The 17,212-nt window shown below is 40.2% G+C and overlaps 3 protein-coding genes across 5 annotated transcripts; all 3 read left to right on the top strand.

Annotated features, from left to right (window-relative positions):
- The first annotated feature begins 1,384 nt into the window (after positions 1-1,384).
- On the top strand, positions 1,385-9,149 carry wdtc1 (WD and tetratricopeptide repeats 1). Of its 3 annotated transcripts, none has more exons than XM_063879925.1 (16): positions 1,385-1,476; positions 2,097-2,236; positions 2,409-2,492; positions 2,616-2,662; positions 2,852-2,963; positions 3,565-3,752; positions 3,836-4,018; positions 4,415-4,503; positions 4,649-4,764; positions 4,852-4,927; positions 5,739-5,835; positions 5,946-6,116; positions 6,207-6,442; positions 6,737-6,905; positions 7,148-7,340; positions 7,670-9,149. In XM_063879925.1, exons 2-16 carry the CDS (start codon positions 2,171-2,173, stop codon positions 7,865-7,867), a joined length of 2,025 nt encoding a protein of 674 aa, XP_063735995.1. In that variant the 5' UTR covers positions 1,385-1,476; positions 2,097-2,170; the 3' UTR covers positions 7,868-9,149. The 3 variants fall into 3 exon arrangements, with proteins under 3 accessions (XP_063735995.1, XP_063735996.1, XP_063735994.1); XM_063879926.1 differs by having other exon boundaries at positions 1,450-1,578; positions 5,742-5,835; XM_063879924.1 differs by having other exon boundaries at positions 1,450-1,578.
- A 923-nt stretch (positions 9,150-10,072) lies between these two features.
- On the top strand, positions 10,073-13,263 carry LOC134862221 (transmembrane protein 222-like). Its single transcript, XM_063879988.1, has 6 exons — positions 10,073-10,288; positions 10,507-10,591; positions 10,893-10,924; positions 11,019-11,115; positions 11,200-11,330; positions 12,484-13,263. Exons 1-6 carry the CDS (start codon positions 10,170-10,172, stop codon positions 12,569-12,571), a joined length of 552 nt encoding a protein of 183 aa, XP_063736058.1. The 5' UTR covers positions 10,073-10,169; the 3' UTR covers positions 12,572-13,263.
- Positions 13,264-13,476: 213 nt separating this feature from the next.
- Positions 13,477-16,056, top strand: LOC134862220 (trophoblast glycoprotein-like). The gene is made up of 2 exons (XM_063879987.1): positions 13,477-14,148; positions 14,769-16,056. Exons 1-2 carry the CDS (start codon positions 13,886-13,888, stop codon positions 15,739-15,741), a joined length of 1,236 nt encoding a protein of 411 aa, XP_063736057.1. The 5' UTR covers positions 13,477-13,885; the 3' UTR covers positions 15,742-16,056.
- Positions 16,057-17,212: the final 1,156 nt, after the last annotated feature.

Genomic DNA, 17,212 nt, shown 5'->3' with positions numbered 1-17,212 from the left:
TCTGTTTTTGTGGAGTGTCATGTCCTACAATCTGCAGAATTTTCAGTTTCAACTATGAAGAAGAGAACATTTTTTTCCTGGTATGAGCTAATGACATCCTTTTAATAGCTGGTGTTATTGGATGAACCTTGCAGTCATTATATACATTTCTGAATGTTCTTATTATACATCTTATCATTTTCCAAACTATTTACAATTCTCCAACAGTGGAACAGCAACACTCAATTTCTTTTACATCTTTTTCTGTCACTGTAGAGCAGGTCATGTAAGAGCTGACCTTTGACCCACACCCTTTGTGAGAGTACTACGATGTGTATGCATTTTTCTCTCTCATTCTCATTCTCTATTCTATACATACAACTGACTGTCTCACGTTATGTTGCAAAACAGTAGATGTTGTAGACTTTAAACTCTTTAAAATGTGCTGTGTTTATCCTGTAAAATGTCATTAGTTGTTTGTTAAACTAGGACTAATCGATACAATGTAACCAGTCTTATGACGCTTTTGATGTTGGTGTGTGTGTGTGTGTGTGTGTGTGTGTGTGTGTGTGTGTGTGTGTGTGTGTGTGTGTGTGTGTGTGTGTGTGTGTGTGTGTGTGTGTGTGTGTGTGTCTGTGTGTCTGTGTCTGTGTCTGTGTCTGTGTCTGTGAGTGTTCTGGCGTCATTAAATAAATAGGAAGTAGGCAAAACTGGGTCTCTTCTCATTTTTATCTCTTATTAAATAAATGAACAAATTCTGGACACAAGTTAATTTGGAGATCCTGTTCACCATTTCGGGGATCTCTTCTCATTAATGACAGCATCACTGCACTTTATCCCTTACCTAAAAACAGTAGTGGAATGTAACTAGGTACATTTACTCTGTAGGCCTACCTTCTGTAATTTCGAGGTACTTCTCTTGAGTAATTTCACTTTATGATACTTTATGCTTTTACTCCATTACCTTTTGGGGGCAATTATATAACTTTTCACTCCACTACATTAATTTTAAGTTACTTTGCCGATTTTTATTTTTAATACTAAATATAAAACAAACATACTATTACGATTCTGAAATAGGCCTTACTGCATAATCAATACTTTTAGTTTCTTTACTTGAAGTTTATTTTGAGGCAAATCATTTTGTATTTTACTTGAGTAATATTTTGAATGTAGTACTTTTATTTGTAACCGAGTTTTTTAACTATGTATTATTACTACTTTTACTTAAGTATAATATCTGAGTACTTCTTCCAGCACTGCCTAAAACACTGTGTTTATATATTTCTATTAGCACTAATAGCCCATGAACACTGTTTTTAAAACTGTCTCAAGTTAGCCATGGTCTATGTTCTAACAAAAGTTCGTATATAAAATGCTTTTATTTTTGAAATACACACGGACCGGAAGCCATTATTCTGTTATGGTTTTAGCTCGCAGAACAAAGTTGCGTGATCTGCGTGCTCAGTGCAGTGGGAGGAGGGTTGTTTTCACAAGGTATTAGCGACAATCCTGTCAACAAACTCACATAGAGTGTGATTAATCACGTTTTCTAAATGGACATTTCTTGACAGAAGCATTTTTAGTTCAAGGAAAGCGGTGAGATTTATTTGTCAGTCGTTAATCTCAATTACAACGTTTGTAATGTTATCGTACATGAAGTGTTTTGTTGAGCTAGCAAGGTAACGCGAATGAGCTAACAGCATCTACTTGGTAAACGTCAGGTCTCCTAAAGGCCCGCTGCATAGGTGGCTAACGATTCTTGCAAGCAAATTGCGCGTTGGCGTTAGATAAGTGTTTTTCGGAACAGCCCGCCGATAATAACACTGACAGAGCTGCAAAGCTAATGCTAATTAGCTCATGAACTCGCCTTATTGTTGTTTATGACGGGAGCAAGCCCACTGTGTTTGGCACTGGAGTGAGCAAAGTCTGCAGACCAGCTAACATAATGTGACATACTTATGGTTTCGCTGTTTATTAAACAACCCATAATTAGCTACTTATTCAAATTGCTGAGCTCATGTTTTTACCTTTGCTCTAAAACTGGCAAACGTAAAATCCCTTATAAAAAGAATATTCCCTGTGGTTTTATCTCACTATTTTCAACGTTTTTACAGTGCATTCTGGAGGAAAACAGAGTAAATGTCATCAGTGCTTTGACCCCTGGAATCATCACCCCGGACCCCCATTTATGTTTTGCGGTGACAACATGACTGCTGTCAACATCACCAGAGACATCCTGCACAGACAGATAAGAGTGAGTTAACAAACGGCACAGCATCCTGTGGAGCCACATCTACTGACAATTTGTTTCTCAGACATGATTGTGGTGGGGGTAACCTGAAAATACTCAACCAATAGCATTGTTCACATTTTGTATCAATAATTTTTTGAATGCACAAAAGTCTGATAAAGATGAATTTCTTCAGGACAAGAGAGCATCAGGCTTCCAAAGGTCCTATCATGTGACCGACCCTTTCATCAAAAGACTTGGGCTGGAGGCTGAGCTTCAGGTCAGTGACAGAGCGTGTGTTGGTGCATGTGTTGAGGGAAAGAGCTTTTAAAAGAGGCCATTAGAGTAAAAAAAATCCTGAGTATTAATATCTTCTTTTAATGTATGCTATCTATCTTAACAGGGTCACACTGGCTGTGTGAACTGTCTGGAATGGAATGAAAGTGGAGAGTAAGTGTTATATATTTCCCTTTCTTCTTATTACAATTGCATTTGACATAATGCCTAACTCTTAGGTGTATTGTTAAGATGTCTCCTCTATTGCTCATCTTAACAAGTCGCAGATTATAAAAGGCATTAGTTACGAGCCTTAACAAATATTGCTTGACTTGAACCAGTGATTTTTTATTTTGTTTTCAGTTTACTGGCCTCGGGATCCGATGATCAACATGCCATCGTCTGGGATCCATTCAAACACAAGAAGCTTACCACTATGCACACAGGTCATGCAGCAAATATTTTCTCTGTAAAGGTAAGAAGGACTAATGTAAAGTGGGTGCATTGAATGTCAGGAGGGAATTTGGGTTACTGTAGTACAGTTGTAGATTACTTTTGTTGCATTCACATACATACGGATAATCTAGTCATAATGTGATTCTGATAAAACTCTCTGTGATACAAGTTCACTTTTCCTTACAATAGGTGGCACTACTGGCCCTTTAATGAGCAGCGTGTTGTTTGATTGAAAACTATGTAGTGTACAACACGAAGATGTATGTACTTTTTTATTGCAGTTTCCCCACAAAAAACAACTTCATGACTGAAATCTTCGAATAAGTTCAAAACACTGTACAGAAAATGTGCAGTGTAAGATAATGTGGATGTGGTTTGTAAAGCCTTTAAAGTGACTATGATCCAAAGCATAGACATTAGAAAAAAACAATGGATTAGTCGTTTTAAGTACTTTTTGTAAACATAGTAGTAATGCCTTAAAAGGGACAGTTGTATTCCAGTATGCACTTTTGATTTTGGGGTAAATAGTGCCTTTAATCTGTGGTTAATGGCAATATTCGCATCGAAACATCATGTCAGTACATATCAACTAATCCTGGTGTTTTTGTGTTTCCATACAGTTCCTCCCTCACTCCGGGGACAGGATTTTGATAACGGGCGCAGCCGACACAAAGGTCCATGTGCATGACCTGACGGTGAAGGAGACCATCCATATGTTTTCTGATCACACCAACAGAGTCAAACGCATCGCCACAGCACCCATGTGGCCCAACACCTTCTGGAGCGCTGCAGAGGATGGCATCATCAGGTTAGAATTAAATTAAATTAAAACACACACAACCTCTATTTTAGCTCCAGGTAATGTTTTAACATTCTTCTTGGTGTCCACAGGCAGTACGACTTGAGGGAGAGCAGTAAGCGCTCGGAGGTGCTGATCGACCTCACAGAGTTCTGTGGTCAGCTGGTCGAGGCCAAGTGTCTCGCTGTGAATCCACGGGACAACAACTACATGGCAGTGGGAGCCAACGGGCCTTTCGTTCGCCTTTATGACATCAGGATGATTAACAACTACAAGTTGGTTTTGTTTCTGATGTCATTCTGTAGTTACAATTCAATAATAGTGTTTGTTCTTTTATTTCTAGATTAATAGGATAATTGTTTCGAAGAAATGTCCCAAAATAGGGGAAAATGGCTCAAATAATGTCCTAAAATATAGTTTTTTCAGTCAAAACCAACAGAAATTCAGTTTAATGTGATGTAAAACAGGAGCAGCAACTCTCCTTATTTGACTGAAAACAGCATTTTCTGACACTTTACTTCAACAAGCACACGTAATTAGTCTAAGCACAAAATACCATTTTATTGATTTATCTGTCAATCAATTTGGTATTACAGTGCATTCACCTTTCAAAGTTCTAAAATAAATTTCCACAACTGTGTTTCAAAGAGGTTTATTTATTTGTTTAACAGGAAATCTATGAATCAGGGCACATCAGCAGCTGTGCACACATTCAGTGAGAAACCCATCCCAGACGGAGCTGGGCAGTATTATGTTGCAGGTATGGTGGAATTGTTTGGTATCAAAATGACTAAATGGGTACATTTGTATTCTAAATGTACAGTTTAGTCATCAGGAAATGTGCAGGTTGATTGTGTTTGTGAAGGAAGTGATAAGTAACATTACATTCTGTTTAAATGCTTCAGGTCACTTGCCAGTGAAACTCCCAGACTACAACAATCGCCTGAGAGTCCTGGTGGCCACTTATGTCACTTTCAGTCCTGATGGCACTGAGCTGCTGGTTAACATGGGGGGTGAACAGGTAATTATTTTACAACAAACAAACAAGGAGTGGTTAATTATCTCTGGTTCAATGTTTAAACCTTTTTTTTGTTGCTTGTTCTTCTAGGTGTATCTGTTTGATTTGACATTTAAACAGAGGCCATACACCTTCTTGATTCCAAAGAAGTGCCAGACATCAACAGGTAGGATTGTGCCACATACATTAAAGGTCCCCTATTACGCAAAATGCACTTTTTGATGTCTTTTATACATACATATGTGTCCCCAGTGTGTAAGGAGACTCACAAAGTGTCAGAAAATACAGCCCTCTATCTTTTCCTCCTTACCCACATCTCCAAAAACGGGGGTACAAACGAGCTGATCCAGATTTGCTGCCGATATGACCGAAATGTGGGCTGGCTTTACATTGAACTCCTGGCAACGTCCTGCCAACGTGACATGTCCCAACCTATCGTCCGCAATATACAGTCGTGAGCTGAATCCCCTCTGCAGCACCTCTGTCTGTGTATTCAGCAGGACATCTGCAGGAGGAACTCTAATGTCACTGTTCTAGTGGTAAACACTGAGAAGTGTTTCAGAAAGAATGCTTGATGTGGTTTGGAACATAATATGGGGTTTAATCTCAGCAGCGGTTAGCTGAGTATCTCTGTTAGAAACTTCTCTCTTCAGACAGAGAGCTGCATGCTGCTCAAAAGGGCTTGGCCAGCTTCAGGTCAGCTCAAATTTACAGCGACAGTCACAGAATCAGCACTTCAGGAACAGGGCTGAAATAGTGGAGGAAGAGGCATGGTACAATGGGTGATCTGTTTGGTATTTTGAGCAAAACACTTCACCGACATGTTTTGTATAGATATTTCCCTATAATATATTGTTCAAATATAGCATGATAGAAGAACTTTAACTCAGGTGCCCCATGAAGGCAAATCCAGTACGATATCTCTAGTTGTTTTGGTGGTTTCTGAAACTTTAGTGGAAACTTTCATTGTTTTCCAGGAGATGTACAAAACGGAAAGACAACCAATGGAGTCTCTAATGGAATTGTCTTGCCAACCAGCCATATCCGATTTTCCGGAAGCAATATGGGCTCCAGGTTTGTTTTCCCGCCCTGACTGTGATTGTTTTTCTAGCCAGATTGACTATTTTAAAGTTTGGCAATGCACGCAGTTAAAAGTTTCTTTACCTCTGCTCACTTTGTTTCAGTTTTACTGAGCTCCCCGCTTACCTGGAGAAGATAAAGCAACAAGCTAATGATGCATTTGCACGGCAGCAGTGGACGCAGGCTATCCAGCTGTACAGTTTAGGCATTCATCAGGCCAGCTGCAACGCCATGCTGTACGGGAACCGAGCAGCAGCATACATGAAACGAAAATGGTAAGCCTCCTTGTATCACTGCACAGGTATGGTCATCTTTTACTGAACGATATTAAAATCTATAATCAAGTGTTTGTTTACACATCACAGGGACGGAGACCATTATGATGCCCTCAAGGACTGCCTGAAGGCTCTGTCTCTTAACCCCGCTCACTTAAAGGCTCATTTCAGACTGGCGCGGTGTCTGTTTGAGCTGAAGTACGTGTCTGAAGCTATGGAGTGTCTGGATGATTTCAAAGGGAAATTTCCAGATCAGGCGCACAGCAGTGCTTGCGATTCCTTGGATAAAGATATCAAGGCTGCTCTCTTCACCAAGACGGAAACAGGTAGGAAAGAAAGAACTGATACTCGGCTGATTTGCAATAACCTTCTTTAGTCAACCAAATCCTGTACCCAGTTCGGTTTGAAAACAAACAAACAAACAAACAAACCACCCTGCCACTTGGCAAATCCTTACTTGCATAGTGTGGAAATGCAGTTGGGAACGTTAATTGGAGCGAAAAATAAAAATGACACTTGGACACCAGTGCTGCTTTTGTGAATCTATGTGCAAAAGACAGCCTTTCTTTATAAATGTATCTGAATGACTCTGTGTTAGTAACTTTTCTTACCCTCACCAGCTGAAGATAAGAAGGCCAACAGCTCCATTCGATTCCACTCCTTCAGTCGGAAAGAGTCCATCCCTGAAGACGAGTTGGTGCTAAGAGAGCGCAGCTTTGACTACAAGCACAGATACTGCGGCCACTGCAACACCACCACGGATATTAAAGAGGCCAACTTCTTTGGGAGGTCAGTAGATCTCCACCCAGTCTGCTGAGGTCCACTAGAGGGCAGTCACAAGCTGTGCAGCTCAAGATGGAGATCAGTAAATCTGCAGCAGAGAATCATTAGAGCAAAAATCTAAAATGAAAAATAGCTTTCATTCAGAAATATAAGCTCTAGTACTGTATCTACTATGCAATCTTTGGATTGATTTTAAGTACGACATGTCCCCAAACATGGCACTTCAAGTGGTTTCCTTTTCTCTACAGCAAAGGCCAGTACATTGTTAGCGGCTCAGACGACGGCTCCTTCTTTATCTGGGAAAAGGAGACGACTAATCTGGTGAGGATCCTGCAGGGGGATGAGTCCATAGTCAACTGCCTGCAGCCCCACCCCAGCTACTGCTTCCTGGCTACCAGTGGTATCGACCCTGTGGTTCGATTATGGAGCCCAAGACCAGAGGTAAACCACTGAAACGTTGCTGTATTTATATATACATGTATTTCTAAAATCGGAAATACATAGCGATTTCCTGCAGGATATTTTGCTGTTGGAAGATTCAGTATAACTATCTGTAGTAGTTATGTAACCAAATAAACTGTAATTAGTCTAAATTGTGACTAGATTTTCTCCTGGCTCTGAGCAAAGTGGAGGTGTCAAACTCTAGTTTTTCTTTGAACTACAATATGCTGAAAGATTAATACAGAGTTATCGCCAAACATACTGTCTATCCCAGCTTTAAGGTTTATCACTCATTCTGTATCCCTTTTTCCTCCCCTTTCATAATACAGACAGAGACTGAGAACGGGCGAGTGGTGGAGGACATGGAGAGTGCTGCTCAGGCGAATCAGCGGCGCATGAACGCTGACCCGCTGGAGGTCATGCTGCTCAACATGGGCTATCGCATCACAGGCCTGCGTGGCGTCGGTCCGGATGGCTCCGATGATGAAGACAGCTCAGAGGGACAAGTTCAGTGCCGGCCAAGCTAAACTAATATCAGCCATTCTAGAGAATGGATGTAGAAAGCAAAGCGCCCTCCCTGCTCCTGTTTGAATATTCCCGCCCACCCAATCTGACAGAAACATTGGTTGAATGTCATGTCACATCTCTGCACTATGCATCGCCCTCCCCTTTCCAAAGAGAGGACTGACGGAGACCACTTTGGGGAGAGGAATTCATGGAGGGTGGAGAATACACACATCTCGCCCCCTTCAAAGCACCAACCTCAGGGGGACACCCCCAGTTTCTCGCGAAGACGGAGGAGTTTAGCACTTATCCCTCCTCAGGTTTATGTTGGAGAGACACGCAGAAGCAGAAGCCCTCAGACGACCTATTTTCAGGTCAGGGTGGCCGCACAGTCACAGTGTCCTCCCCGGAGGATCAGATCACAGACCAGAAGACAGTGCTTTGTTGCACCTCCTGTCTCCTGGAGTCTGAGTGCCCGCTCGTCTCAGAAAGGCTGCACACCCAAGTTGACTTGTTCATATTTTGAGTTGGAGTTTTGATCACAGGAAGCCAAGAATAAATTGTCTCTCTCCAAGTTTTTAAGTTGTATTGTTGCTCCCATGAACTGTATTTAAAAGCTGTGATGAGTTTATAACTGTCCGAAAAAACAAGTGTTTTCTTCTACCAAAGGTCGTCATTTCAATGGCCAAGGATTAATGTATGTTGTCTTTGTTTCATTGAAACATCATGTTGGCATACTGTAATCAATTTTGGTTGAGGTGTTTTACTACAATAGTTTGTTGATAAGATCAACAACATATCAACAGAAGAACATTTGTAAAAAAAACAAACAACCTTTCTAATGCAGTTTTTATGTTATAAATCGAGCCCCATTGCAGATGTTGTTTGGTGTGAAATGTTGGTTTGCAACTTCTGTTGGGTGTAAGTGGGGCACGGATGCTAATTTTTGCTTTATGGTAACAGGGCACTACATGTTTGGTGGCTATAAGGTTCCTGCCTACTAGCTGCGTGGCTCTAGCGCTAGTCCTCTGCTGCAGCCAGGTGTTCAGTCCTGCTTGCATGAGGCTTCTCTGACCATAGTTGTGAGCAAAAAAGGACACTAAGCCATCCCAACTGTTGCTCAGAGAACAGCTTCATTGGGTCTTCTTTGCCCCTCAAAAGGGTAACTTTAAGTAATAGGTCCTCAACAACATGCAACACTCGGCTTCCCTGTGTTTTACTTTGCTCATTCATTTGAGATTCTTTGAGGAATCTTATAATTGTCTTTGTTGCAAACAAAGTCAAGAATAAAAGTATTGAACACCTTGTCTGTATTCTCTTACTTTTATTCCTAAAATGGTAACATTGATGATACATTCTTTGTCCTTGTAGTGTAATAACAGTTGGACATAAGATACAAACACACATCCCTGGGAAGATACACTGCAGGTGAGTTTACGTTATGCACTACCTTATATCTTGCTCGTTCATCAGTGTCTGCTCTACTCCCTGTTATTGCTGACTACCGTGAAACAAATATTAGGACAGTACATCACAAGCACGAGTACTTAGGGGTTCATTTCCTGCCCCATATACCGTACATAATAAGGTGACCCAATTTTGGGGTAGAGGAGTTTACAATGATAAAGCTCACAGCAGACTGACTGGCAGTTTGGGTACCAAATAACGCTGAACTTAAGGGACAGCTCTGTTGATCAATCTGTAGAGGTTTGATAAATGGATCCAAACATAATTTTAATTTAAATAACACATGAACAAATTCAACATACCCTACCGCCTAGCTTTCTGCAGCCTCTGTAGGCTATGTGTAAACTCCCACTGATTGAATAATCTACCTAGGTAATTTGATCCACATAACTTGTAAAAAAAACAAAACATATTATCACAGAATTAGGTGTACACGTGCATAATAAAACCTCTACTTATGTTGTACAACTTTCTTTATCCTATCAGTTTAATTATGTGTTACTTTGTTTAATTATTGACGCATTTATCGTCATAATCTGTTTGTTTTTTTATTGCGGTCGCTTTTCCGTGTACTGGTTCAAGAAAGAAAAACAATATGACGGAATACTAACAAAGGCTTAAAAATACAATTAACAGAATGGCATTATTAGAAACTTAGAAGACTAAGACCCACAAAAGTCCTTGTTTATCCTGTTTAAATTACCGTACCCAAACGCCACGCTTGACACACAAATGAAGGGTGTTGCGTTCACGACCGACAGTTGGCTCGGTAAATCCTGCGGGAACATCGACTGTGCGCTTCACGTCAACTTGCGCCGCCTGTGCGTCACTTATCTCAGGTCACTCCTCCTTGCAGTGATGGCGGAAGTGGACGAAACCGACATCATGATGAACTACCATGGAGATTTCTTAAAAGGCGACAGAAAAAACAGCCGCTACCCCTACTGCGTCGTCTGGACGCCTATTCCTTTTTTATCGTAAGATGCTAACACATGCTCCTTTTCTTGCTAGCTTACCTTGCAACGTTACAGCAGGTTTTTATTTTGCTATCGTCAGATAAAATGAAACAGGTTTACGTTAGTCGCTGGTTGAATCGCATGTTGTTTACAATACTTTCTTTAAGCACATGACTGCATAAAATGTCCTCTATCCAATGTATTCTGATCGTATTTTTTTGTGATGGGGCATTCTGCAGGTGGGTGTTCCCCTTCATTGGTCACATGGGTATATGCACCTCTGCTGGAATTATACGAGATTTTGCAGGATCCTACTTTGTCTCGGTGAGTAGTGCATTAAAAAATGTCTTATGATATGTATTTATAAGCTACAAGAGGTATCTTCATGTCTAATGAAATTGCAAGAGTCCCCCCCCCCCGAAAATATTCTTTCTTGTACATATTTATTTTCTTTTTTGTGTAATAATATTTTTTACCAGAATTGTTTCTATTGTAGATGTATGTTTTTTGTCCATGCATTAATACACCAAAACATATTCTTTGCATGTTAAAACCTACTTGGTCATAGACAAGATCTGATACTGGTAGGGTTCATTCAATGTTTTAAAATTGGTTTTGTTTTCAGGAAGATAACATGGGCTTTGGAAAACCTACAAAGTAAGTGTCTAACTTAAAATACTGTCTAAAAGTATTTAGATCACACCTAATGACACAGGTGAATGAACGTACTGATTGTTTGCTATTTTCACAGGTATTGGAAGCTTGATGTGGACAAAGTTTGTGGCAATGGTGCTGCGATATGGGACAAAGCAGTGCACGACGCCTCTGAAGAATACAAATGTAGGCCGGTAAGACAAGATTTAGGATTTTTGATACTTATATTTCCCCTTATTATTCCAATTATAATAACAGTATTTTCTGTTTTGTTTAAGCACAATCTGTGCTTAGATAACTGCCATTCCCACGTTGCCATGGCCCTCAACCTTATGCGGTACAACAACAGCACGTCTTGGAACATGGTGAAACTGTGTGCGCTGTCTCTTATTCACGGAAAACATGTGAGGTAAGTTTTTAAGCCTCACCCTGACATTGGTTTTACCAAAAAGGACAGTTCATACATAAAGAAACCAGCCACACTCCCAGGTAACCATCTCTTCAAGAACACTTGAAGCAACCTTTGATTGAATCCTAAAATGTCCTCCCCTCTGTGATGTAGTTGCAGCTGGAAACCTGAACATATTAAACAGTCTTTCTGTTTTTTGTTGGTGCTGTTTGTGACATCACAGGTGTTTGGTCAAATCAAGTCCATTTTTATTTGTATTTAGATGTCTCCACGAGGCCCTGACGTAACAGGCTATCAGTTAGCCACTGGACAATTTAAGCTTGTATTTGCAGTCTCAGGTCTTCAGGTTTCCCTTTTTGCAGTTGGGATACGGAATACTGACACCTGCTAGTATGGAAAGGTATATCCTTTCATACAGATGCAGCATGTACAGTATGTGCTACTTTTTGTGTTATGTTCAAGTGCAATTTTTTAAGTCGCTTTTGTTTGCCTGGGCCCTAAGACCCCTAATTTTGATTTAAAAAAAGAAATAAACTTTAATGGGTGGAAGACATGCCATAAAACAGAGGTAGCATTCGCTAAATCACAAAGTTAACAGAACAAAAACATTGTTACTCAGAGTACTGGGACAAACACACCTAAAGCATTGTCATCACTAACATGTACACAGTCCTATAAAATTGTCTGCTGCTGGATGCTGGTGAGCATTGGGAGACATATGGCTCCGAGAACCCGCCTCATAATTCCTCTGTGACCCACATAGAGACGCCGGTGTTTGTGCTGCCTCTGCACATACACTCCCGCTGCACAAGAGTCTGTTAAACAGTAGGGGAGTTGTGTAATTCATCACTGACAGCACAGCCCCCCTTTGTGTCACCACTGAAGGTCACCCCTTTGGTAGGGCTCCCTGTACCGGCTGGGTAGAGAGGACAGCAGGACACAGGTGGGGTGCGTTCAGGTGGGGAGAGAGGAGCCGTGGGCCTCTGGGAGCAAAGAGAGCAGACCATGTGATACTTTAGCACGCAACACACACACACACACACACACACACACACACACACACACAGAGGGTGTTACCCTCTCTGCCACATACTCTCCATATCCAGGTGTTAATAATTACTCTAATACTCATTACCCTCTCTGTATCCTTCAGCTGGGCTGCCTTCCTCAAGACCTGGCTTCCCTTCATCATGATCTGCGGAGTCTTTGGCACATTCATCCTCACATTCAACCTGCATTAACAGACCAGGCAGGCCATCGGGAGAACTCATTGACTTTGGCTATACTTTATACATTGTCATCGACTGTTGACATGACTTTTGAAGGGACATTTGTTTCATGTACAAAAAAATCCAGATGATGGACTTCATTGTGTGTTAGAGATCTATTCTCTAGGGGGGTATTTAAGAGCAAAACATAGCTGTTTGTGTGTAGTTTTGAAGTCAATAGTATGTTTTATCCATTTATTATAAAGTATTAATGATTTAGTTGTTTTTTCACACAGTGGGTTCTGTGTTTATGTTTTGTTTATCAGGGGAATTATACAATTGTTATACCACAGTATAGTTGAGATGTACGTTTTCCAAGAATGGCAATTATGAATGCTTTTCCGGACTGGCTAATGTTAATATCGGTGAGGAATCATGGATCAAAAAATCAAAAAGAAGTATTCATCAATTATTTGTCTAAAAGTTATTAGACGCTACCAAAAATATATATGAAGTAGGACCCATCTGTGAAAAATGGAGGTATTGTCATTCTGTAAAAGAAACCTACATTCAATCTTCTTTCCTTTATAATTACAAATATACGTTTTATTTTTCCATGTATTATTCACTCCTCTCCAGACAGAATATGAATGCTTTCTAACATCCTTACATCCTTGAGCTGAAATGTTACTTTAACTCTAATTTAAAGGCAATACTATAATGAAGATGTTCTTTTTTTGTTTATTTTCTTGATGCCCAAAAGAGTATGATTCATTACAGCTGCAAGAATTATTTGATCTAAAGAGTAAGTTTGAATGGGAAAAATGACAGAAACCATCTCTAATGTGGAGATTTACTGCATTTAGAGACACATTTGGACTCAGCATTGACATTTTTAGTTTTTGCTGAGCATGTATAGTCCAGATAAATAATTGATTAATCAAGAAAATAATAGGCAGATTAACAGTTCATGAAAGTAATCATTAGGTGCAGCCCAATAGTATAATTGTACATTTCTGTTTCTGTGACCTTATTGGATGCGCTGTATTCAGCTTTTCAGGCTGCTGTAGGTCACAGTCTGTGGGTGCCCTAATCGTCCTCTGTACCTTTAAGGGATCCACGTTCTTCTGCGTTATATGAACCACCATCAATTTAGGGGGACCTTCATCCCCAGAGTAGAGCAGATGAGGAGGGGGTCGTGCTGAAGCTCTCTCTCTCTGCATGTATTCACTCAGAACAAAAGCTGTGTATAGAACAGGACTTGTTCATTTACACTGAATGACATTTTTTCTTCTGTAATTCAATACATCTTTTCAAACTTATATTTTCACTGATCACAATTTAGAGATGTGTGTTTTTGCAGTCCGGCTGTTTTTGGGATTCCTTCTCTGTGCACCTCGCTCACAGTGCTTGGACTGTCCCTTTGGTTGTGAGTGCCTTGCTGTCAGTTACATAGTGAAATGTGTTTCTAAAGATCTCCTCACGGTGCCACAAAGTATTCCAGGATATGCAAAGACTGTCATCATCGCAGGGAATAATATTCACCAGATCGGACCTGATTCCTTTACAGATCTGGAGAATGTCAGCAACATCCTTTTGAGCAATAATAGGTAAGAATATCACAGTTTGTTTTAGTTGCATTACATATTAAGCCATATTACATGTGTAATGTTTTGATGTGTATCTAATAGATAAACATGTTTTGTTGGTATGCACAATATGATTGTTTTATAGCCAATACAGATAGTGAATAACTAATTGCTGATGACTGATAATATCAGACTCAGAAACCTGCAATATCATTGAGATTTCACACTAATGTTTTTTTCAGTTCATAACCCATAGTTTATGAGTATACCTGAGGGTAAGAAAAACGAGTTTTCCTTGAATGTTCTTTTTAGTTTTTCCTTGTAATGTTTCCATCAGAAACATTATTGTTATCTTCCTGTAAAACTGTAAAACCTTTACACTTCAAAGGTGTGAACCACTACACACTGTATTGAAGTGTAGTGTTTAGATATACTGCTTGTTAAGTCAATGAAAGCAGTTTGGTTTTGAATTTATGGGAAAAATAAACCAACTATTCGATGTCAGACAATACGTTTTCTACAGCCATACATATTGTGCATATTCTGAGTGTGGGTATAATGTGACAGTAGAGCTAATTAGGTCACAGTATGCTTTGACCTGTACATAAAGACAGGTGTTACAGTGTTCGTCATCTTCCCAGGATTACGGAGATAGCATCCCACAGCTTCTCTGCCCTCAGCAACCTCCGCTTCCTGGACCTCAGTGAGAACCATCTGTCCCTCATCCACCCAGAAGCCCTCAGCATACCCGGCAGCCCGCTTCAGGAGCTCAACCTAAGCAACTCGCTGCACAACTTCACTGCTATGACAGACCTCACCACTGCTCTGCGCTGGGGGGGCCTTGGAGGGCTCCTCCGCCTCGACCTCTCTGGGAACCACCTCGCCCTGCTGCCCCCGGGGATGTTCTCACACCTTCCCAACCTGCAGCATCTGTTCCTCACCAACAACTCCCTTAAGGCCATCTACAGTGGAACCTTCTCTGGTATGAACCACCTGGAGGTGCTGGACCTCGCACACAACGCATTCATGACGGTCAGCACTGATGCTCTGCAGGAGCTGGAGAAGCTTGGCAACATCCGAATCCTCCTTGGAGACAACCCTTACACCTGCTCCTGTGAGATCAGTCATTTTGTAGCCTGGCTGAATGAATCCAAAGCCAAGGTGGATGTGGATGCTGTGAGGTGTGCCTCGCCGTTGGGGTTAAGTGACAGCCGGCTGCAAGGGCTCGGCATCCGCGCCCTTGGATGTGTGGTTCCTGTTCAAGCAGAGGCGGATAATCTCACACTGCAGACATCCTACGTCCTGCTGGGGCTGGTGCTCGGTTTGGTGGGCATGGTCTTTCTCTTTGTGCTCTATCTGAATCGCAAAGGTATGAAGACATGGATCTTTGAGATGAGAGATGCATGTCGGGATGTGCTGGAGGGATACCACTACCGATTTGAGCTGGACTCGGACCCTCGACTGGGGCAGATCTCTAATGGCGGTGGCAGCGGTGCACAAGGGGATTCAGGATTACATAAGTCTCAGCAGCTGCCAAGTGACACTTATATTGTCCATCTTCCTACAGACACTCAGATTAAACAGCTGACGACCTCTCCACATATGAAGCGATGATCGTTTAATGAAGCTAGAGACTCATGTGAGAGCGATGTGAATAGTCAATGCCCGTAAATTTACAGTTGATGTTTTTAAGATTCCTACTGCATTACACAACAAAATACCTCAAAGTGCCATTGCGTTTTCTCAAGGCATTGTGCATTTCTGTGAATCGACTTACATTTTGTGTGTTTATTGTACCTTTTATAGGCTACATTACAGACTCAATTAATGAATCTCGTTGAATAATACAATAAAGTATGATTACTTTAAATGTCACTGTTTATAAAAAGAAACCCTTTTAAATATTTATATTAAAAAGTGAGTTTCCCATGTTTGATTTTGAGTCACTTTTTAAATTGTGTTTTTTTCCCCTCATAGCATTGACTGTAGATCAATGAGAAATGAAATATGTAGGAAAAATGAATATTGAACTAATAAGAAACTGCAATCCATAGACACCAAGTTAATGTTATACTATTTAGGTTTAATCCTTCAATTAAATTGAACCTGTATCTTTTACTGAACACATATTAAAGAACAACCAATATTCAGAGAAAATACAAACATATACACTGTTGCCCATAAAGTTGGAATAAAATATGTTGTACCTCTTCTCATGAAATTGATTATGTGTAAACAGGAATTCAAAGAGTGTCTGAAAACAGAATCATTCCAACTTTATGGGCATCAGTGTAATATACAAAAATAAACCCTATCAAAATCATTGTAAAAATAAAAATAAGGGGGATCAAGAACTTCCAAAGTAAAGGGCACACAGAACACTGTAATCAAAGTTTAGCTGTCTAGAAGGAGGAGTTTATATTGAAAGGGTCTGGATTTATGTTTTTAGGTGTGGTAATGCATGATAAACATGGAGCCATAGAGCGCTAGTAAAAAAAAAGTATTTTTTGTTACAAGAGAATGTAAATGATGTATTGTTTACTTAAGTTTTTTCATATGGTCAGAGATTATAGAAGAACATTTTATTTTTAACATCAGCATGCATGGATTGCTTTAAAGCGTGTATGTATCTCAGACACTGTTTAGTGCATGTGTAACTCTGCGGAATGATTTAAAGGGTTGTCTAGTTCGAGCAAATGTTTTGAAGGGGCAGGAAATGTGGTGAAATATTGTGCATGGATCCTAATTCTTCTTTTCTCTTGTTGCTGTAAGTAGTATTGTTAAGTAACTGTGATTGACATACTCTTTGTATTGTTAATTTATGTCTTGAGAAAAGGGCAGACAAATGAGACTTTCCTCTTTAGACACCTTTTTGGTCAAGGAACGGACTGATGCATTAAGCCACCATGAGCAGATCAAATAAAAGATAAATGAGAAACAATAAAAGCAATATCTTTTCCCGTGCATTTTTTTTTACAGTGATGTGAAAATACAATAAGAATAATCGTATAAATGGTGTGAGGAATAGGTACGTTTCATGACTCTTTAATATAGTAGGATTTATAATCTGACCAGTATTATATTT

This window comes from Eleginops maclovinus, chromosome 3, assembly GCF_036324505.1.
Source record: "Eleginops maclovinus isolate JMC-PN-2008 ecotype Puerto Natales chromosome 3, JC_Emac_rtc_rv5, whole genome shotgun sequence".
NCBI classification, from domain to species: domain Eukaryota; kingdom Metazoa; phylum Chordata; class Actinopteri; order Perciformes; family Eleginopidae; genus Eleginops; species Eleginops maclovinus.
The sequence above is the reverse complement of the archived record's forward strand: the minus strand, read 5'-3'. Positions and strand labels throughout refer to the sequence as shown.

Excerpts from the sequence above, each read along its gene's own strand:
- wdtc1 (XM_063879925.1), top strand. The coding sequence starts at position 2,171 with ATGTTTTGCGGTGACAACATGACTGCTGTCAACATCACCAGAGACATC. Across the intron at positions 4,019-4,414 it reads AGGATGATTAACAACTACAA|GAAATCTATGAATCAGGGCA; the intron begins GTTGGTTTTGTT and ends TTTGTTTAACAG. Across the intron at positions 4,765-4,851 it reads TTAACATGGGGGGTGAACAG|GTGTATCTGTTTGATTTGAC; the intron begins GTAATTATTTTA and ends TTGTTCTTCTAG.
- LOC134862221 (XM_063879988.1), top strand. The coding sequence starts at position 10,170 with ATGGCGGAAGTGGACGAAACCGACATCATGATGAACTACCATGGAGAT. Across the intron at positions 10,289-10,506 it reads ACGCCTATTCCTTTTTTATC|GTGGGTGTTCCCCTTCATTG; the intron begins GTAAGATGCTAA and ends GGCATTCTGCAG. Across the intron at positions 11,116-11,199 it reads AAGAATACAAATGTAGGCCG|CACAATCTGTGCTTAGATAA; the intron begins GTAAGACAAGAT and ends GTTTTGTTTAAG.
- LOC134862220 (XM_063879987.1), top strand. The coding sequence starts at position 13,886 with ATGTGTGTTTTTGCAGTCCGGCTGTTTTTGGGATTCCTTCTCTGTGCA. Across the intron at positions 14,149-14,768 it reads ATCCTTTTGAGCAATAATAG|GATTACGGAGATAGCATCCC; the intron begins GTAAGAATATCA and ends TCATCTTCCCAG.